The 24,317-nt window shown below is 39.4% G+C and overlaps 1 protein-coding gene across 5 annotated transcripts in view; it reads left to right on the plus strand.

Annotated features, from left to right (window-relative positions):
- LOC143914960 (protein groucho-like) overlaps positions 1-24,317 on the plus strand; it is a 233,096-nt gene that overhangs the window by 159,710 nt on the left and 49,069 nt on the right. For all 5 annotated transcript variants that reach the window (XM_077435396.1, XM_077435398.1, XM_077435399.1 and 2 more), the window contains one exon: positions 16,189-16,423. In XM_077435396.1, the coding sequence (XP_077291522.1) occupies positions 16,189-16,423 (235 nt within the window). The remainder of the gene's footprint in view (positions 1-16,188; positions 16,424-24,317) is intronic.

Below are 24,317 nucleotides of genomic sequence, written 5' to 3' on the forward strand. Positions count from 1 at the left end.
TATTGTTTCGTGCTTATATACACAATATCAACGTTTTGATCTTATTTTGAAAAGCTTTTTTGTTCTCTCGAGCTTATTTAGATAATGGAATAATTGGCGATTGTGCCGTCGTTTCCCTCCGGTTTTTCCGGAGTAGCATTTTCGCGCCGTTTGGGAAACGAAGGTCTGAGAGGGTGTAGAGGTCTGAGGGGTTGAGGGTTTCAACCCCCTCCGTTTCCCTTTCCCTTCAGCCGACTCCTCCTCATCTCACTCCGCTTCCGTCTGAGTGAATCAATTCTTCAGGTCGGGCTTGAGCACAATGGGGGTGTGTGCGGGGGCGAATCGGTAACCTTCTTTATTCTACTTTATCGCCGACTCCTAACAAAAATGTCTCTGTCTGTCGTCCTACATACCGCGCGCGTGTGCTTTATGTCTTCCCCTTCAACCCCTCTTACGTGATACCGCGATACCGACCGCACATTCTCAACCGTTTCAGATTTATATCTACAACATGCTACCGAGCACATACATCTGCATATCGGGTGGAAATTTCCTATTGAGACAAATGTACAAACTTTCTCACCCAAAGTGGTGGGTCTCTGGAAAAATTGATTCATACTCACAGCAGAATTGAGCATTCTTTAGGTATGTCGTTGGAAGTTGACGTAGCGACTTACACACACATAACGTGTCTCGTTTTTATTTTAGTATTGAATCGAGAGCTGTACAAATGTCAAAGTGGAGCGGAAATAACTATTCGAACTGCGTAGATAGGACCTTTAAATAAAGTGGGTATTACTAGAAGGCGGGGGAGTTGTGTGCTTCGGATGGAAAAACAACAAACACGAGACCCGGTCACGTAAAGAGCTGTCTTTTCACCATCGACCACCCAGTTTTGCCACATCGAAGGCCGGCTTATTGGGTCTGGCGATCGATTTTTGGGTACCGTTCGTACGCGTACTCTTCTCAGGATATAATCCGTCGGTTTCTTTTTTTTTCGTATTTTTTTCCACGCCGTCGCTTTGGACAATGGTCCTCTTCGGGCACTTTGGGGGTAGCGCTCACCCCTTGGGTCAATCAGAGGTGTGGTGGGATGTTTTTGCTTGTCGCCACGTCCTCGTAGATAAGCGGATTGTCCCACGGTTCTTCTTTTTCCTCTTCTTCGTCTTCTACCCACCCTCCCCTTAGGACTCGTAAAGAAATTGCTTTCCTTTTTCCGGCTGCTCTTTCTTATGTAAGTCTCTAAGCGTTGTTATTTCAGTAAAACACACTCGATCCTATTCGTATAATAAACAGATATACATGGTTGTCTGTCGCATTGGATGCAATTCCTAGCGAACAGGTCAAGTATCACGTTGCTCTGCTGATTTCTGAAACTGATGATAATGATAAGTCCTTGCGTCGCGTCTAGACAGGTCGCTTCACTGAGTAATTACGCCAGTGTGTAGTCAGTAGACAACTCAAAAGCTCAATTTATAACGTGGGTGGTTTCGTACATATCTACTGTATTAATTGGGGGGTATTAGCCTCGTGTTGAGGACTTTATATTTACTGGAGAACTATTCAAAGGGTAGTAAGTTGAAGTTGAATGAATTATATGCAAAGATATGATAGTGTAACTTATAGATTAGATATGTAATTTTTGCTCGAACACCATTGGTTTACCACCACTAATCGTTTGACGACTAAAAGTGCTCGACGTATGGACAAGCTGTATATAACAGCCAATAAGGTCTCGCGACCCATGGACCAATGACTGCTCTGTGTTGAGTTCACGCTGTGTATAAATATTCGACGGCTTTGTAGTGGGCTTCATTCGGAGCTGGATGCTCGACGGATCAATAATAAACCATCATTCGATGCGTCTTTCACTCCGACCTCGGAAAACTCTACAAATCCAAGCTACAGTATTACAATCAATATACATAAGCATTTTATACAATGCGAATTCATATTTTGTATTCACATCCACAGTGACATATATAGAAAATTTTGCAGCATTTTATAATCAAATTGGCGAAGCTCTAGACGCTTAATAACTTGAATATTGAACCAATTGTACGGCATTGGCAAAATTGGCAAACTCTGATAGAAAACGACCAACCTGGAGTCACGAACCAAGGTCTGGCCAGCAGCGGGACTCTAGTGGGATTCGAACCCGTGATCACTTTGCTAGAAATCATAATATGCTAAACACTATTCCACGTCCATTTTATAATCAAATCGGCGAACCTCAAGACGCTTAATAACTTGAATATTGAACCAATTGTATAGCATTGGCAAAATTGGCAAACTCTGATAGAAAACGATCAACCTGGAGTCACAAACCAAGGTCTGGACAGCAGCGGGACTCTAGTGGGATTCGAACCCGTGGTCACTCTTCTCGAAAGCATAATATGCTAACCAGTAGTCCACGCCGCTGGTTACATTGAAATCTTGTGTCAAATCAAAGCGACGATAGCTAGCTATCCAAACATGACTTTCTACCGCCCCTTCACAACTTTTTTTAACTCCCATTTTTACTTCTATTATTATTTTGATTCGTAAAATCACTCTGTATTATGTATTATTTTTCTTAAACCCCCATTTGAGCGTAAAGTTATGTAATTGAATAACGTTTAACCCTGTATAATGAGTGTTGAGGCGTGTCGCGACGAATTGACACCGACGTGTTGGTAGCACGGTGACCTCGTGGGTACATCACACCCCTCCTCCCTAATCAGGATTCCGATCAGGCAGCAAGTTTATCGGTGTGTTCCTCTCGTATGCTTGTGAGGGTCGTCGGGTGGGGTGCTCGAGACTACACCGGGGGTGGGAGTTCGGAGGGTTTGTAGGACCCCGCATGCAATTGGTACTTCCAGTTCCGCAACGACCCGTCCGTATGGAAATGAGGGTTCATCTTTCGTTCGAGCGAGCACCCGCACTTTATTTGCTCGCCCTCATTATAACCCGCCGCCAGCTTTTGCGGGATATTAATTTATTTTCCGAGGAAATTGCGATGAAAGCTGCACTCCCTTTTATAATATTCCTTAATGAACGGATTAAATTTACGCGCGCTTTGATTCGCTCGAAATTAATCTCGGGCCAAGTGGAAGAGTCGATAACATCGATTCGACCCCTCTTTTTATTTTTTTAGATTTTTTTTTTCAGTTGAAAATTCGATGCACGTGTAAATCTCGCGACGGGTAATTAGGGTTGGAGCTTTCCGCATCGGCCCTCGTTTTGATTTCGTCGAATCGTTAAAAACAACTTCGCCAATAATGGAAGATATATATTTTTTACGTCTCTCCTCTTCCGTTCGGTGCTCGAACCGTTCCACTCATTAACCATCAATCTCGTCTCGATTTGAGTATCAATTTGGGTACTCAACGCGAGAGCAGACCCCCCCGGTTCCCCATGGAAACGTTTTTCCTTCCCCTTTTCTTCGTTTTGCCCCATCCAGCCTCCCCTACGCTGCGTCTACCCTCTTCTAGTGTACCACCTGTAATTAAATACGTCCCTGGCTTTCTTGTACGCCCGCTTCTCCCTCATAATAACATTGTTATTACAATGAGCTTCTGTAAAAATCCCTCGCCAGACGAGACCTGTTACAACTGCACGATATAAAAGAGTCTAATTATAATTGAAATTCCGCAACATTTATCGTATTTGAACAGCACTATAATTATGTTCTTGTAACATAATAGTCTTACACCAGTCACCTGTCGATTATATATACACACATAATAACTATAATACATATATAAAAACTCGATGTTATCAGATTGCTTTCTTAGATTAAATTGTAACGTTCTAAAGATTGCTGTAAATCAAGCGGGTTAATTCAAGCTAAGCTTTTTTTTTCTTTAGTGTGTAGTGTATTGTCAAAAATAAATATTAAACGTCATTTTGAAAATTTACTTATGTGTTTTTGTGGTTTGTGAAAACATGAACAAAACTTCGTTAACTCAATTTAGCCCTAAGGGCTGTATGAATGTGATTCATATATACATATGTGTATATTTATATGCTGATGATATGTATTATCATATGTATGTGAATGTAACTCGAATATTTTTTATCAATGATAAATATAAAATAGAGATGATTTATCTTTTTGAATTTATTATATACACGTGTAGCTATAGGATACGAGGGAAGTTTTCTTACTCACCCCTATCAGACGCCCACACCCCACCCTGTCGAGTAAGCCACGGTATCTATAAACCCCAACACAGCTATAAGCATCCTTACTTAGAAAAGAAGCTTTTCCTATTCTTCTACCCCTCTTTTCTTTTCCTTATTCAGCGTTGGGCGACACAGGCGCGGATTGGGCACGTCTTGATAATAATTCCCATATATATATTTGATATTACTTAAAATTGACTTTGACAATATATTATTTATGGATATGCGCGTATCTGTTAGAACACTTGTAGCTTTTTGATAGTTTCGATCGATTTATTGACATTTAGTCTTACTATGTATGTACTTACGTATGATGTAGGCATTGGACAATTTTATGAAGCACTCAAACTATTACCGTATAAGCGTTTTATTTCCTCCTTGGGCCCAACTGCACCCCATGTCTACCCACTCGAAGCTCCTTACCTCCCCCGCAAAATCCACCCCTGAATTTACCGTCTCCTGCCGGCGAGAGAGAACCACCCTCACTTCAAGCTTGTTATTGGAATATATTATGACGGCACTTCAAACAGGTGACCCCGTGGCGCAGAGAATTATTTTCACCGTTGGGTTTTGAACGATTCAGCGTTTGTTATCACAGCATGAATAACGTTCAAGATAAAACATTATTTAATATCATATTCTTTATTATTTAACAAGCTAATCTTGTAATAACTGTATATATTAAGACAATACTAACGATTTTGCCGAATCCTTTCAAATCCTTTAATTTTGGTCTAAAAATCACAATGAAATGGGTTTCGACTTTGAGAAAACTCATTTGTGAAACTCAAAACTCACATTAAACTCGTTTAACTGACGACATTACGATATTCTGCATCCTGCTTGTGCTAGGAAGCAAGATGCTAGTTCCTCACTGGCGAGTGTGTTAGAGCCAGGCCACACCGTGCGACTTGCGGTCGACTTAAGAGCGACTAGACTAATGTATGCAGTTAGATGGGGCATGCCACACCCGTCAACTTCTTTGTCGCTCACATTTCCATACATTTTTTCTGGTCGCACGACTTGTCGGCCGACAAAGTTGCACTGTGTGTCCCGGCCGACAAACCACACCCATGCAATATTAAAACGCGTTGTATGGTTACAAAAATTCAAATGAACCATCTCTTGTCCGAGTCTGTAGTTGATATAATGTCGAGACGATTCTATTTTATAATAGATTAAATTGGCCTACCCTTCCAATTTTCTCACAAATGTTTCAAGTCTAAATTTCAAAATAACTGCTATTTGTTTGCTATAAATTTTTAAATTGTGGTGTTCTAATGTGGTGTCTCTGGGGAAATTTGTAATAAATAAATATCTTCCCGTTTAGTTATCTGTAGTGCGACAACAATCTCAAGATATTAGCCACGGCCAACACAATCATCTGTATTCCCCGAAAAGTGCAGAACTTCTTTTCGAGATTCCTTCACCATGGGGCAGGATGCCACAGAGTCTGCTCGCAGCCAGACAATCGCCAATGCAAGACTGCCTACCTGCTTTTTCCGTACGCATTGCTTATATACTGGCCACTGTTTGGCATGCATTCGAATTGTTCCTAACTCATTGTTTCCACATATACATATTCCCAGCTGCTGGCATGAGTATTTCATGTTATTTAAAGCGTAGGTGAAAGGGTAGTGATGATAGGGGTTGGAAGCTTATTCCGCACGTTAACTGCGAGTCTGTAGCAGACGCTGTACTCCAGCTCGGTGTACGGCTAATTGAGCACAGCTGAATTTTATATACAAACCGTGCACAAATTACCCCGTAACATTCGCATTGTGCATACATACATACACACGTACGTATATAATTTAATAATGCACGTTATTATTACGACAAATACGATTAGTTCAATGATAAACTTGCAGGGGGCAGGCAAATGTGTTCCGAACCTGTTGAGAAGACTCGGACATGGGTCATTGAATTTGTAGCACTCGTCGACACTGTCGTCGTAAAATGTACGCGGCTTACTGTGGCTTTTGTTCAGATAATAATACACTGTCAGCTCCTCCTTATATGTGCAGTCCGCTTAATACAGCGGTTCTCAAAGTTTATTACGGTCGTTCGTCCTCCTTTCGGCGCGAGGGATCTCGTGTAGATTACCCGTAAAAAATCTTATTCAGTTGAAGACCGCCTGCTTCACTTCGGGCACATTTAAGACATCTGATTTGTAGATATTTATTTATTTATTTCTCGTCATGATTCAAAATCTTTAACGACTAAGCTGTTAAAAATATTGTAAAATATCTGAAGTTATTCTATTATGATTGATTATTTGACCTATCAATTCCATCCACCTATAAACCTACTTACATATATACAAAATTGAATGCAATTCACGGTCACAATTTTTGACTTATTAAGGATTCCAAATATATCGACATTTTTCACTACCAGTAATACCGAAATAAATTTTCTCGCTACATCGGTATGTACCAGTATTGAATTATTTTACCAATTCATCATCATCACTATCCACTGCTGGACGAAGGCCTCTCCAACACGCTTCTACTCGTCTCCGTTTTGTGCGACTTTCATCCATCTCACCCCACGAATTTTCCTTATTTCGTCTACCGATCTTCCCTGCAGTCTTCTTTTTACCCTTTCGCATTCTGTCGGGTACCATTCTAGCACTTCTTGTGTCCACCTTTCGTCCATTCTTCTAGCCATATGGCTCGCCCATTGCCATTTCAATCTCTGTTCTCTATCCACTATGTCCACTACCCTTGTCATACTTCTCACCCACGTATCCCGCTTCCAGTCTTTCCTCGCTATGTCGACCATACAGCGTTCCATACTTCTTTGAGTTCATTGCACTTTGTGTATCATCTTGGCGTTCAATGTCCAAGTTTCACATCCATACGTCATCATTGGCAAACGGCATTGATCGTAGATCTTCTGGATCGAAGGGCACCTATACAAAAACACTAGGTCAGTGTGTTTCTGCTATGTACATATGTATGTACCGCCACAGTTCGTCTTTGGATCACCAATTTTGGTATAATAACTTCCGATATTTTAGCATAAAACCTTGATGGGTTTCAATGAGTTCAGTGCCCGGGATCGAAGGTCTCCCATACTAAAATCTAGTATACATCTTGCTGTGATATTGGCTCATGGCATACGTCATTAAATAATGTTTTGTTAAAATTTTCATTAAAATGATAATATCGCTTACAATCAGATCGCCGAATAAACAAATTGAAGTGCCTTTTCAATAGACTTGAAATGACTTAATAATAATAAATATAAAAAGTCATGCCTGAATGTAGCCGGGCACATTGATCGAATGTAAACCTACAGTATTCATATGCGGGTGAAAAAACGCCAGCTTTACGTCACCCTTATATCATTTTTCCTTCCCCTTCGAGCGGCAAGATAAGGGAACCGTTTATTGAATGAACGCTCTCAAATGGATTGGAATGCCGAAGTTTGAATGCGACCGACCATGTGGAAATTATTTAATTTTTCATCAGCATATAAACCATATCGTATTTTTTTTTCAACTTTATATATTTTGTAATTCTAATCAAATTCCAAGCGCAGAAAACTTCAACGTGTCAAACATTTGTAATAAATTTTGCCTTTTGGATCTATGTATGTATAGATTATGTAGCCACAGCGTAGTGCACTGGTAGAGCTATTGCATACCAGTAGAGTTCGTGGGTTCAAGTCCCAGCTAAATACGCTGCTGACAAAATCTTGTGGTTATTGAAAAAAACACAGATCGACCGTCTCCTTTTTGAATTTTCTTATTTATTTTACATATTTTGCCACAGTGACATCACAGAATCGCGTCACTATGACATATATATCACAAATATTCAAATCTGATCAACAGTATTAAGATTATACTCGGTGGACAATCTTCATATTGTTATGGTCACTCCCCACTTTGATGTATTTAAAGCCCGCTTTAAAGGTCAAGAAATTTGACCCTTAAAACCCCCCAACATAAGACCACCCCCCAACGAATACAGTCTAAGAGACCCACTTTAATGTATTATATTATATGTATAAATAGAGCGCTACGATCAGTTAGCTTTAGCTTTGTATAGCTGTTATCAGCTCATTACTAGTTCAGTGATATGACCAGTTGCACTGCGCAACACGACCGGCAGTCCCTCTTCCACTTTAAGCCGTAATAAAGGAAAGTAAACCACAAGGAAAGGAATATTATTAATCATCGCCACTTACACATTTCTCCACTCGGAATAAATTCTCTTCAATCGAGGTCAGCTCTCGGGATCGAACCCGGTGACCTCTCGGTGCTTAGTATCAACGCAACCAGCGAGCCACGCTGCTGGCGAATACATCGCTTTGGGGTCATTCCTATGATGGCACATACATATGATTTTTTTTTTACATATATACTAGGAAGGCCTTACAGGTAACCCCAATACGCCTTCCTGGCCAATTACAAACAATGCAGCATTTACTGAAAATTCGCAAATTAACGAGACATCTATGAATTGTACATTAATCATACTCAAATAGTGGTGACATAGTAGGTAGGAAGGATTTTTAGCCAATTTTAATCAGGAACCGTTTCAACAATGAAACCAGAGAAATTGGCAAATTCTGATAGGAAACGATCTACCTGGAGTCACATATATCCAAGTCTGACCAGCAGCACTACAGATATACTCAAAAAAAATCTTTTCAATCGAGGTCAGCTCATGGTATCGAACCCGGCGCCTCTCGGTGTTAAGCAGAATCTTAACGACCGAGCTATGCTGCTGGCTATTTATGTATCTAATAAAAATATTTAATAGCGTTATCACAGACAATATATACATATGTACATTGTGACGTGAGGATCGTTGACTTTTTAGCTTTTCGCGGATTTTAACAGATCAAAGGGACATTGCGCTAGAAGTCCGACCCATATATTTAATGGTCGTGCGGAGTGTGGGTGTGTGTTTTTTTTGTTTTTGAACTTTTTAGTTGTGTAGAACGAGCAAAAATCTCTCCGGTTACGTACGCCTCGCTAATTAAAAACTCGTGTAACCTGGGAAGCACTTAATCCCGCGACGTCGATACGCCACCGCCGTGCCACGAGGGCTCAACAGACGCCGCTCCGTATTTAAATCACGTAGGACCTCCCCAGGACCTCGGGGGATTCGGATTGTGCCATGAAAGCATAATGTAATTGCCGCTTGTTAAATGCCCGACCATCCCCCTCCCCACCTACGATTGTCTCCTACTCTTTTTTTCTTTCGTGCCTCCCATTTTTTTGTATTTTTCTGTGATGTGTATACTTGCACTTGGGAATCGGCTTGCTCCGCGTTTTTTATACCGCGTCTGATTTTACTTTCACAATACTAAGTTTGATCTTGTTTTTATTCAACATTAATATTTTGCATGATATTATTTTTAATAAAAACCGCTTATTATTAATAAAAAAATATGATATAGTATGAAAAAGTTAGTTATTGGCGTTTAAACAATTAAAATCTGACAAAATCAGTGGGGGGCGGAAAGTCAAACGGACAGGGTTACGGGCTCTTAGTAAAGAGCTATCACCGACTCAAATTTTCGAATCTTTAAACATGTTAATTACGAATATATATCACTATCGACTTGGACACAATTGAAATCTCTATCGGGGGCCAAATCTCGCAAAATGGCAAAGTTTCAAAGCGATCGGAAGTATGTAGGAATTTTGTCAGACGGATTGCTGAAGTGAAAGGCGAAGGGTTTTTTCGAATGTTTGAGAAAGCCCGGGGGAAGAGTATGAGCTGAATGGGTCACTGTTCGAAGAAGAGTACCTTCAAAAGTCTTCATATGGATATATTTTATTTTAGTTTGAAAGCAATCGAAATAATTTAAGGAAAGGAACACTTATCGTTTGTACAAGTGAAACTAAGAAAAACCTCGAAAAAACTAGTTTTATCACACGGGCTGTATCGTTTGTATCGTTTTAACATATTTGTATCATTTCTGTAATTATTCCTCACAAGAGGATATAGGGCGAGAACATAATGAAAAGCGCTCCCAGTTCATTCTTAATTTGTACTATCTTATTATTTCGACAAGTTTAAATATGGGAATTACCATCAAACCTATGTCAATATAAGGATTAAAATATCACCGAAAACACTCTAGGGGGTCATTTTTGGGACTGGGTGACGCAGGAAAGATTATGCGTGCTAGCGGTCTTTTTGAATGTGCAAAACTATAAAAAAAAAAAAACGGCGTATGATTATGCACTACTACCCACTTTGGTATTATTCACACGCACACAGAAAATCAACAGTAAATAAAAACAAAACCAATAGTTAGAAAAATGTCAATAAAGCCAGAGGTAACTCTCGTGTGGATTATTTTCTTGTGGAAATCATATAATTTATTGAAGAAGTATAGATCGTTTTTTAAGATTCCAAGTGAAAATTAAATAATATTGTAGCGTGGACGTGTCGAGGGGCTTACGAGATCGGAGTGAAAGACGTAGTAGTAGTGGTAGAGGTAGTTTATTGTTCTTGATCCGTCACCGGCCAGCTCCGAATGAAGCACGGAATAGATTCGCCGAATATTTATACACAGCGTGTACTCTCAGTACAGAGAGATCATTGGTTGATGGATCGCGAGACCTCATTCGCTGTTGTATACAGGTTGTTCATACGTCGAGGCCTTTTTGGCCGGAACGCGAGATCAGATAATCGACACTAGTAAACCAGTGGTCGACGAGCACTTATTTCTACGTTAAAATACATAGGTACAAATTTTTAGTGAAAATGTAAATTTATATTAGTTTTTCGATTTACTTTAAACGCCCTATAAAACTATGGGATTCATTATTAAAATGAAAAATATAATACAATATATCCAGTCTGAGGCTTTTAGAATTTTCCATATTTATTTTCTCAAAGCGAAAAATTCGTTATGAATCCCCTTCTTAATGAAAACGTTTACGAAAAGCAATTTTTGCCTTTTTTTCCAACCCTCGTCCTTCCCAGAACGGGTGCCCTGGTCTCATTTGAGGGTTAACGCCGAACCTTCTTTTTATTTCAAAACGACCCTCCCTCTCGCTCCCGGTCGCCTCTCGGGAGGCATTGCGTTATTTTAAATTTTAAATGACTCGAGAACATTTTGGGGAAACGGGATGGGGGTGAGTTCTGGGGCGTCCCTTGCCGGTGGAAATTGATTGCCCGGCTGCTACATTTTTTTCATCGTTCCCTTCGATTAATCCCCTTTTTAGCGTGGGCAAGAGAGAAAGCCCCCACCCACCCCCCCCCTTTCTACCCACCCCACGAATTTCGCAACTTCCCCGCCTGCTCCAGCCGTCGGTCTCCTTTTTAATTTATATTAATTTGCGTGAAAGCCTCTTTTGTACGTCTCGGCCTGTCTGCCCGTTTTTGCGTGGCGCAGTTTAGCGGCATTACGAGCCGATTGTTATTGCTCGAGTGCGATTGTTTTAATTCCGGCCGCTTTTGTTCCGCCAACAGTATGGGGTGGGGGGTGTGGGGTGCGTATTAAAATTCTCTTGGGGAGGGAAATTGCGATCACTTTGTTGTTGTGAACTCGCCGCTCGATTATCTGATTTTTTTCGCCTGTTATACATTCGCGGATTATATGCATAGATACATACAGTGGCTCTCAAGTGCTGGATCCAGATAATTTTGCTGGGTCATTTTAAAATCGTTTGAAACACTCGATTCAAATATTTCGAATGTGAATCCGAGACATTCCTAGTCTAGTACTATGGAACTGTACATTTCCGGTTATTATAGTAGACGCGTCCTTACTGCCGAGTTGTGTTTGCTAGTCAGTAGACGTGGCGTATTGACGAGGGCCCCGGAAGTTTATCCTTGGAAGTCTTCCCGTTTTCCGGTTTTGAGAGCACCCAAGATTCATATCACGGATCCGCTCTCATTCAATATTCTCTTTTTGACGCGCCCCTCACCTCTGACAACAAGGAAAACTACCCCCGTCGACTCGTATCTTGCGCGGATTTCATCCCTCAGTTTTGTGAATAAATCATACAATATCCCGACCCCCTCCCGGAGTTTTCCAACCTTGCCGATTTTTCCGTCCGCCCTCTTATGAATATATGTATGTATGTATGTACTTGAGCAGACTCTGATTTAGCCTTTAATTTTTAAACAGCGGCCAACCATGATTAGCTAATTATACACATCAAATTCAATCATAAGTTATAAACTTATAACCAGAGATCGGCGGACAAAAAATGGTCCATTACTGTCAATTTTTATTGTCCTACAAAGCAAGAGAGCAAAAAAAGGTTGACAATAGTGATTAACAACAGTGAACCATTTTTTGTGGACAAAACAACTTGTCCACCGATCTCTAGTTATAACCAGACCAGACGGTGAGGATGCTGCCATAAAATAGACCCCTCAATTGTACGAGAAAGCAGGAGATAAAACAAAAGGTTGACAAATATTGATTATTATTAATAACAAATATTAGTAATTGACTAATAGTGACCCATTTTTTGTGTTGAAAAAAATCCTGGCCGCCGAAAAATCCCGGATAACCAGGGTGCCGTTCATTGTTCAAATGTTGTAAATGCATTGTTTAAGGTTTGCCGAACCTTTTTTACACATCATTTACAACAATTGAACAATGAGCAGCGCGTTTTGGGTCTGTACTCTGCTTATAAGTTTATAAGTTAAACTTATTATAACAGAGCTAACAGGCAATGAAATTAAGGCTTTATGCACGGTAGACTGAACTAGCTCAACTTGGTTAAATATCAAAATTTGTATTTATATAGATTTTGCAAAAGGAAGTTTCACTTATGTATGTAGGATTTAGCTCAATTTTTTTTTGAACGATTTTGTATATATGTACAAGAGTGAACATATTTGTAAGCCACTTTTGGTAGGTGTAAGGCAATTTCTAAGGAACCATTTGCACAATTCAATAAAATAAATTAGGAACCTATGATAATATACGTACGAGAGACATGGAAGGAATTAGAATGAAGAAAAAAATCAAGGATTCACCAACACATGATGAATCCATTCCGAAACCTAGTACATACATACTTACATACATACATACATACATATATGCTTAGAATGATGAATCGTTGGGTCGGTTTCATAAAATGGTACTGAGATACTTTCTATATACCTATCAAATTTTTATTTTCTTTCCTTTCTGTTCTTTCCAAAAGGTAATGGATTATAACCGATGGGGAATAACTGCATCATCTCTGGACTCTTCAACCTATCCTCACCGTTTCTCCAACTGACCTTCTCCAAAGTCCTTCTGTGCCATCCCACTACTTTTACTTTTATTTCTTTTCACATATCTATAGAACATTCTTCAACCAGCTTAATCATTACAAGTAAATACACAGCTAACGGTTAGATTCATATGTATGTGCCTAATTCTGCCTTTCCTCGCTAAACCCACCACCACTCTGCTCCCACGAGAAATCTTATCCGTGCCGCCTGCACTCTTGAACTGACATCCTAGTTGAGAATCCAAAATTGTTGACGGTAAGTTAGTATCGGTCTGTACACTAGCTTCCGAGCGGTTCATTTGGCTTTTTGGTCTTATTAGTAGAACCACGTACTTTGCTCTAATAATAAATCACACGTCGTACTTTTGGTAGCAACCTGCTTATTCTGGGTAACGACAACGCTTCATACACACCTATATATTCTCCGTTTTGTCTTTCACAGCCAGCTTTTGATATTAGCTCCCGCCCCCGGGGGTTTCTGAATAAAAGATAGTTTTTGCTCGCACGACCTCGTCTCTTGCACAACTCGTGACAATTCGCCGAGAAGTTTGCGACAATTCCACATATGCTACACGTGTCATATACATTACACACGTGTCATATACATTTTATATATCCTCGACACTTCGATTAAAATTTCTCGATACTGTATGGTACTCGTTTCGCATTTATAAATAAGTCGATTCATATTGTATACGGTCTTGAATGATTTATCATTCGTGTGGTGTGGCTTTCGCTCGCTCCCTCACTACCACTTTCTTGGAACATTTACGCTCGCCGGATGATATTTTATTCACAATGTGATCAGCTGTTCTTCCTCCAGAGATTATCCCAGATAAAAGGTTGTTCGAGAACTGTTCCGTCTTTTTCTTTTTCGGATTAAGCACAATGCGCCCATTGTGTTGGTGTATTACATATTCATGCGTTCATCGAAATTTATCTCTTCTGATTTTGATATTGCCATAATCGTCTTGTATTCATTCGCATATACATACATATACTAGTCAAAACACAACTATAACTTAAATGCAAAACTAACCCACACATGAACACCAGCATTCTCAAATACAATATATGCACGTATGCAAAAGTATAAAATAGTATCATTATTCGATAAAGCTATGTACGGTTTACTTATAACACATTATTTATAGCTATAAATAAGCTAAGTAGAAGGGACCCGCTGCATTTGGACTTATAATATAATATCAAGTGCCAATAGTCACTTACCTACAAGCTAAAAGGAAAGAAGAATAAATTATATAACCTATTAGTGAAGTAAAAATATATATGAGAGATAATGAGAGCCTATAATGCAAATTTTATCAGATATAGTGAGGAAATTATAAAGTTATAGACGTTTAAACAATTAAACTTTGATATAAAGAGTGAGGGGTGAAAGTCAAATAAACAAAGCTACTGGCAATTGGCAGTGGGTGAGCTGTCACTTTCTCCAAAATTTTTGGATTTTTAAACGTGTTTCTTACAACTATATTTTACTATCGACGTAGCGGACCCAATTGAAATCTCTATCGGCAGTCAAACCTCGCAAAATGGCAAAGTTTCAAAGTGATCGGAAGAATGTAGGAAGTTTGTCAGACCAATTGGCGGAGTGAAACATATAAAAACCTTGTAATAAAAAAATGTGCCGAATTTTCTGAAAAAGACAGCATCATTAATTAAAAAAAAAAACACCATGACAGTAATGTGTAGAGCTGGACTCTTTCCTGTAGTCTGAATTCGATAAGGCTTGTACATTGTTAGCTCGTGATCACACGACTGCAGCAGTTTTGACGCGTGCCGGCCGATTGTACATATTACTCGATAGATTTTAAAGTTTAGTACGTTCGTGAATATGTTGTGTTTTCCCTCTAAATGAATTGCTTTTCTCGTTTCCGACACATTCAGATGATTAGTAATACATTTTATATGTCGATTCAATGTATTAGACATGATTATATTTCATTGCACTGATTCACAGTCTTTATCCGAGAAAGTAATTGATTACCTTTCGTTTGAGCGCAAGTCGCAAATCGTCGGATAACGACGACGGCGATGATGATGATGATGATTTTCTAAAATTGATGATTCGCACGACTTATCAGATACGTCGAAATAGCTTTGAAATAAAATATTATTATATCGCTTCCGACGTGTAGGTTTTTGTGTTCGGCAGCCGCAAGAGAGAGAGAGCCCATTGATCCGTACGATTGGGTCATGTTATTTTTTCTGAGCTTTTTATTCTTAGAGGCTTTTGTGTATATTTCGGAGGCTTTTTATTTACATATTCAGCGGGGAGTTTTTTTTCCGGCTCGCCTTTTTCGTATCATATTGTGTTTAAAAAGTATATATTCATAGCCCGAAACCGTACGCGATTTTTTCCCTTCCCGCATACATACGTGTATACGGAAAAATGTGGAGGCTCTTTCATGTCGAATCTGCTATGTTGGCGTGTTTTGATAAGCGTTCCAGCCCGAGTGGAAAAACTTTATTTTAGAAATTGCCAACGTTACCTACGCTCTTTGTAGTGAGTGAGGCGGGTGTAGATCGATCTAAAATTAAGATTGATGGAGATACGTAATCAGTTTTGAGCTGTTAGACGCCTTCTGAGGGGAAATGAAATCTGTCGACTTCCTCTCGGTTCTCTCTTGTCTCCATTTCCTCGTCGCTAATGCAGTTTCTTCATCGGCGGCACATTGTCGCCTTCCATGGAAATATATTAATATAATGCGATTTGGCGTTCGAAAGTGCTTCGAATGAAGCGTGGCACGTGTTCGATTGAAGCTCAATAATAATGTCATGTTTTTTTTTGTTTGTTGCAGCAACAGAGACCTGATCTGCCGAGACTACTACAGCAGATGCACGCGCAGCAGGTGCCTGCACCACCTCTTCCTGTACCATTGTTACCTCACGCGGCATTGCCACCCCCTGCTGCAGCGGCTGCAGCCGGTGCACTTCTGGGTCTTGCTGCAGGACCCCACCACCCCCTTTCCGCTGGAGTGGCGAAACCTCCCCCCTGCGCTGACCTACACCGTCAGGACGAGAAACCCAACAACGGTAAGTGCAATGGTCTTTACAGCATCCGAGAACGACCTAATGCAACCTCCTCTCTCGGATAAATTGCGTGCCATGTACAAAGTTTGGGGTCACTCCCTCCCTGTTCCGTTACTGCAGACATTACAAACGACGTTTGGTACAAGTTGTAAATAGCAGATCATATCGTACTAGACCGCTAAATTGCTTCTGCTAAATTGAATGAAGCCTTATTACATACAACATAATACGCCCTGCTTGCACTATATATATATAGGATTATTTGTCGTCTTTCTTTCTAGATATTTCAAAGTAAAACCTTTTTAGTTTTAAGCTTTATTTTAAATCCGACAAATTGAATACCATTTTAACATACATTTTTAACAGTAGTGACACCCTAATGGTTTCCATGGGTTTCCGGAAACCCGTTATTTAATCTAAAAATTCATATAATTTTAGTTAAAAATTATACAAATCTTGAAAGTTTCATGTAATAGTGCCTTGGACGAAATAAAAAATATATATTTATATATTAAAATACTTTTAAAATATTTTTTTTGATAAACAAATTGGAAACCCGTTGTTCTAAAATTGGGATGCCACCACTTTATACACATGTATATGCTTTAGAGTATATAAATAAATGATGAACTTTCCATTTACAAACGACAAAAAGCCATGAAATCTACTTATGTATTGTATGTTACACCCAATTCGTGAAATTTATTAAATGCTTAGTCATACCGGGTTGACACAATGCGAGTAGGTCGGAACAGCAGCATGAATTGTAATATAATGCTTTCGAACAAAGTAGTCATGCGTTTGATTCCCACTGGTTGTTGCTGGCCAGATCTTGGATATGTGACTATTTCCTATTTTTTTGATTTTCATTGAAACGTAATCCCTGAAACGTATCTCGTAAAAATTTGAATAATTCAGCATGTAGATTTTGCACTAAATGCAATAGAAATAAAAATTCAATACATGCTGCAAACTTTTCCATAGATAAGTCTATGTGGATGTTGATTGTATTTACCTTGTATAATGCTTCATTCCAAAGCTCTGGATAAATCACTCACTGCCTACCTTTACGGCCAGTTTGAATGAATTTACATATAGTGTGAATCTTAAATCTTAAATTTTAATATAAGGTTTCATTTTCAATTTCATAAATAACGTTATATTTTTGTTAAATGTGCTTGTCGAGGTGTGTGAGAGTTAGTAGGGAAGTCTTGCCGTGGTTTTTGATATACGGGCGTTTATTTACGGATTTGTATGTGTTGTTTTTTTTTAATTGAAATTTTAGTGCAAAGTGTCGTCGGCGGCCCTGATTTATGCGCAAACTTATTTAATATTCTAGAGGAGTGCCGCTTCCAGAGGGCACTTGCATTTTTCCACTCGGTCCCTTTTTTCAGCTGGGCCCTCTCTCGCCTGCGACTACACACTTCGTTGAGCACTAGACCACCCCTCCCAGCCTGCTCTCGAGGACCATCGTCTGCCAACCCCTCGGACCAGGGTTGACAAACCCTCAAATTGCGATTCCAATACCCCCTTGCCAATATTCCATAAATATTTTACTCTACTTGCCGGTTTATTTGTTTCTCTTTTATGAAATATAATATCAAATTTATATATTTTTTTTACTAAAATTGCACGGCATTGATCGGATGGATTAAAGATTTTTCTGAAAATTTTGTATGGGGTCTCCGGTTCTTTCCAAAAAACGTATTAGACACTTCAGTTTTATGAATCAAAGTGGCGACGCCCATCAGCTGTTTTACAAGGCTCTTGTGAAAGTTTGAAGACAACTTGTCGTTAGCCTCTTATGTTTCAATTCAAATAGTGGCGACAGTGGGTAGGATGGTTTTTGCCAATTTGACGGAGGAACCGCTTCAATAATGAAATCAGATAAATTGACTTATATCAAGTCACAAATATCCAAGTCTGACCAGCAGCAGCATTTAAGATTATACTCGGAATAAATTATTTTTCAATCGAGGTCAGCTCACGGGATCGAACCTAGCACCTCTCGGTGCTTAGTATCAAGCCACGCTGCTGGATATATCATGGAAATGTTAACATGTTGAAATAAAATCGAGGATTTGTTTTAAGTACAGAATCTACTGTATAAATTCTATTACTGTAATATCGTTTCAAGACCCACTCACCTACTCCTCGCAGTAGGATCCGTGCTGCAAGAGATATATTTATATAAAATATACGAGTTATGATTGATCGTAAAACGTCTGTGGGGAGGGACCAAAAAAATACGAGACAATTTGCGAAAGTTTATTATACGAAGGAATTCGAGTGGAAACGACGAAACGGGATCGCAATCTTGAGTGGCAATAAAACTGGGGGGGGAGGGGTTTGGGTATTATTTGCATTAAATTAAATCGCCGTCGAGCAGGTCACCGCCGAAGACAGCGATATTTTCTTATAGTATATTTGTAGATATGTAGTCCAGAATTTCACGACCTCAAAACGGACATAATTGGCCAGATTTCCTCTCGCGATTAAGCGTCGTCATTTTCTCGGTCGAGGGGCGGAATAAACTTGTGATTTTTAATTTCCACCGAGTTCATCTCCATTTCGAGCGCCATTATTCATCCGGACGGAAGGGGATGAAGGGTGAGGGAGAGGGGGGCCTCGGGGCGGTGGCGCCGCCGAGGGGGCGATCTGAGGGAGGGGTGGGGTGGGGTTTGGAGGGGGCGAAGGCTTTATGGGGATGCCTCGCGCCGTCACGCTAAGCTGAATGAAATATTAATTACTTGGAGAACGTTAAAGCGTAGCTGCCGGCAACGCGGAACTGGGGAAAGGAAAAACGCTGAAAAATGGGAAAACTGCCGGTAGCTTCACGCCTCTCACCCTCCTCCAACCTCTCCCCCACCCCTTTGATGAAATTTTCCTAAAGCTGATGAACTTTTGCACTACACGTCGCTTTAATGTATTTTCCATTGATAAAAATTGGGTCTGGTTATACACACATACAATTCAATTTGGAATGCCAAATGTTTTTATATCAAAGAGCATTTTAAAATATCACACATTTGGCTTTAATTTTATAATGTCAAATGTTTTAGAAGGTTGGTGGTATATGGCCAAGTTTTGTTATAGTAATAAGTTAGTGAGCGGACCGGAAGCGTGCCGTTCATTGTTGATTCTTCGCCGTGCTTTGTTAAAGGTTCGCCGAACCTTTTTTTTTGCACTCTAGTTTTTTAAATAGACCCAAAACGCCCTGATTCCTGGAAAAAGCACGCTTCCTATCCGCCCTTTAGTAATAACTAAAGCCCGGACCCTGAGGGGGCTGTATATTGTTCAAATGTTGTAAATGCATTGTTAAAGGTTTGCTGAACCTTTTTTACAAAGGATTTACAACAATTGAACAATACACGGCACGCTTCCGGTCCTACCTCTAGTAATAACTTTTCAAAAGGCAAAATATGAAAATGAAACATGACTGCTGACGTTTGAGGCACAAATGGGTAGAGCTGGAGGTGTCAACGACATTGAGGAATACCGCTGTGGTCGCCGTAGGGGGTCGACCGGGCGTGCATATATTTAAACCAGTAGCTGCTCCTGGCCAGATGCTGGTTTGTCACTCCGGGTAGATCGATTTTTCTGATTTTCATTGAAACGGTTCCTGTAATATTGGCATCTTCTTTCCAATCTCTCTAGCAGATTTCAAGCTATTCAGCGTCTTGACGTTCGCCAATTTGATTATAAAATGCTGCAAGCTATTCTCCATATTCTTCACTGTGGATGATGTTTATATGAATTCGCATTGTATAAATGCTTGTATTGATTGTATTGATCGTATTAGTACACCAATCGCTTTAGAGCGACCTGTAAAGGCGAATGTACATGTTCGATTGAAATAAAATAAATCACTTTGGTTGTATCGCTTTAGCGTAGATTTTGCTCTATGAACACTTTAGAAGATTAGAATAAATTGTGAAACCATCTGGCTTGATGGTCTTTTCTCGTTTTCCGTATACATATGTATGAAGTACAACGTTACCTAATCACCATGAGCCTTCACAGGTAGTTATCTGAAGGACTTACATACATATATATAGTTTATATAAATGTCTGTCATGGATGGTTTAATGTATGTAATATTAAACGATGGTTCAATTCTTTCAGGATTGGTTTGTTGAACAGGAATGGAAAATTCGAATGAATTCATCTAATAAGCATTTTATAAATATCTCGTGAAGTTGTAATTAAATATTCCGCCTGATTTTATCTCAAAGAGCTATACGTTTTTTTTTACTTTTTATTTTTAATAAACGAACAAAATCACCCTTGGCGACCTCGTCTCTGTTGAACAGCAGCATCCTCCCCTCTTACACCACCTCAAAGAGCGTCTAACCCCCTCCCCCAGTTGCACTCATTTGTCACCCTGGGTAACGAGAGAATGTTTTCATCCTCCGCCACGTACTTCGCAGTTTTCCTTTTTTTGAAAACACTGCTCATCCCCTCTCCCAACGCTCACTCTCAGGGCTGTCTAGATTTTTATATTTTTTTCCGAACAATATGGATTAAAAAATATTCACAGCCTAATTGGCACTTCATTGACGCTCACAATTTGGTACGATACGTACACGTGTATAGCAGATTGTTAAAAAAAAATCTCCAAACGTGATATAATACGAATATTGATTTGAAACGTGTACTTATACATACCTATATATACATATGTACATATTACGTTCTTAGTGCGTAAATTTGATGTGCTCAAGAGACCCAATTATTCAGGGGAAGGGTTTTGACAGTTTTTAAAACGCTGTCAAAATAAGTATCAAGCATTCTGATAATTCACTCTGTCTTTTATTTGGTAGTTCATTTGGTGTTTATTTTTTACTAGTATTACTACCCAGCTTTGCCCGGTAAATGGAAATGCAGTCTAGTTGTGAGAATACCGTCGAACCACGAAAAATATCTCGCATTTGTTTTTACAAGGCTTTTTTTATCAAATTTATTTGATTAAATAAAGGCCGATCAATCACAAATGTCTTTGACCAATCCAGCCAATAGGAAATGACCTTGTCAACAGCCAATCAGAAATGACTTTGACGACAGCCAATCAGAAACGACTTTGACGACAGCCAATAAGAAAAGAATTTCAGACGCCGTTGCGGTTTTATTTATAAGATTATATAGGTTTTATATATATTTTGTCCTTTGAAATTACAATGAATGGTTTTTGAATGGAATTGATACATATACAAAATAAAAGTTCAAACTTTTAGCTTTTGTACAGTACATATATTGTTAGTCCTGAAAGTCTATACGAGTATTGCACTTCCACCACATTGCCCCTCTGCCATTTTATCGTCCAGAGGGACAATTCTAACGAAGAGGGAGTACAGCTAAATTTAATAATAGTCCTGATGAAATGCGACCCAGTCACAATAGCATAGACACGTTGTAAAGAAGCCTCCCAGTACAGAATATCAAAATAAGAATATATTAATAGTGGCCTTCAAATATTTTCTCTATTTTTGATCCTTTTTAGAAATACCCACAAAACTCCATTAATAACTCAGTTATTTGCAATTTATGAAGTTATCACACTAACGCAATATATGGGTGGGGTGTTAAATTCAATTAATCTATCAATTTGCCCATCAAACGGTATCGGTGTGCGATTCAATTAAACTCGTGTATACGTCATCGCCTAATTAATTCCCAGAAGCACCTTCACCCTCGCCCTTTTTTTTTGTATTTTTTATTATATTTTCGCTTTTAAACGAGTCGATTTATATTTCAAACGCGCTACTATCGGCCCATCTATTAAATTATTTCGTAGAGGGAGAAAAATGGCGTATAATTACGTATTAAGATGATTCATGACCGCTGATTCGACCCTCTCTCCCCGTCTTCCCATTATACACTCGAGCTGGGGAACAACCCGTGAACTCTCGTCCCATTCTTTCTCCATCCTCGCCCCATATTTTCCGCGCCTTTTTACACCTTTTTCCTCTCGTCGTCTGACCCTCCCTTCCTCACTCCCTCATCTTTCCGTTTTTCCGACCCTCCTTTCTCTGCCCCGTCCTCGCTCTTTCTCGTAGCCTTTTTTCCGTCCACCCACGCGACCGCCGACTGCCACCCAACCACCCACTCACCTACCCACCCACAGAGCAGAGCATCCCTCGAGAGAGCAAACAGCGACAATTGCACCTTTTTTCGCTTCAATCCTCCCGCGACACGAATCTCTCACATTTCAAGCGAGTCTCTTTATCTCTTTTCCAGTTCCGTGGAGCTTTTCCGTGTTGGGAAATTTGAAGCTTCCCAACGTAATTCCGACTATATATACATACATACATACACTCGTAATGTTATACATGCGCATGCAAATGAATCTATATATTTTATATTTGCAATCTACGCTGTATATTATCCGACTTGGGCACAAACGGAAACGTTGGAAGCAAAATTTGAAGATATGTACGCAGGCTTTTCCACATAATGTTCAATAAGAAAGAAAAAGACTTTCAAAGTTGGATGAACTTTCAAATGAAGCTTCCGCTTCGATGAAGTGTGCTCTCAAGGATCGGCCGCGTAATTCTAAATCGTCAGCAAACTCCCTCAAAGTATATGTGTATATATAAATATATATAATGAGTCATCTTGCTACATTTTGTAAAGAAAAGATCTGAAATTTGTTTGTAGATTTTGTGGCGAAGAAATATCGAACCATTGTAAAGTGGATGATTTTGAGTTTGAAGGGAATAACATTTGTGAGTTTGGACTAAAAAATGCAAAAAATACAGAATAAAGCTATGAGAGGTATTTTGAATGTGAGTATATTTAAGAGTATTGGAAGTATGTTAGATGAATTGGGATGGATGAGTATTAGAATTAGTTTAAATATTATCACATTGGCTTTTGTTTATAAATTAGATCATAGTTATTGCCTAAGTATTTTGATGATTATATAATAAGGAATAGAGATAAAAAGGACAAACTAGTTGTAAGTAGAGTCAGAAAAATGAAGACAGCTGTGGGTGTTTTTCACAGGGGTGTGCTCATGTACATGACTCTGTACCCTGAGTGCATCAGGTCTGCTAAGACCATGGATGCATTCTTGCGAGGTGAGAAGAGACACCTCTGTGAGGGACAAGTACATATAAGTTAATTATATTGCGATGTAATTAAGATGTATTTTTAAATGAGCTTAATAGCTAAGGTAGTATATAAATAAATAAATACTGCATTCCTGAACCAACTTATTAAAAATTACGTCGCAATCTTGTGTCAGATCCAAACGAAGACAGTCAGCTATCCAAACGCGATTTTCTACCGCCCCTTCGCAACTTTCAGGATAAAACCTTGATCAGTTATATATTTATATATATATTTGAGAAAGTGCAAAAAGCATTTCTTCGTTTCCTATATAGGAAAGAATATGGGTATTACCCATATCTCTACCCCACTCCTTTCCTTTTGGGCATGCTTGGGTATAATTCCCTTGAACTTCGGAGAAACTTCTCATTAATTCGTTTCGTTCTCCTGCTCTTACGTGGTAATACGTCATGCCCGTTGTTGCTGGAGCAGTTGGGGCTTTATGTCCCTATTCACTATGTGCGTGGTAGACATCATCATTTGCTGGCTGTACCTCCTGCCCGCACAGTCCTTTTTCGAATGGCTCCTATTCCAAGAGCTATCCGACTTCTTAATGAAATCGTTGCTGCCGAGACTGAATGTGATATTTTCCACCTTAGTGAGCGTAAATTGTCGGAAATTACTCTAACCCATTTATCTGGTAGTCTGCGCTCATCATTGTTTTCATGATTGATTGTGATTTATGAGTGAAATTTTGATTAACTCTCTTCCATTTGGGCCTTATAGGGATGTTTTGTATTTGTAGTTGTTTCTTACATATTTATTGAAACTGGCTGTAGGTGCAAGG

The sequence above is a fragment of the Arctopsyche grandis genome, chromosome 7, assembly GCF_051622035.1.
Source record: "Arctopsyche grandis isolate Sample6627 chromosome 7, ASM5162203v2, whole genome shotgun sequence".
Lineage (NCBI taxonomy): Eukaryota > Metazoa > Arthropoda > Insecta > Trichoptera > Hydropsychidae > Arctopsyche > Arctopsyche grandis.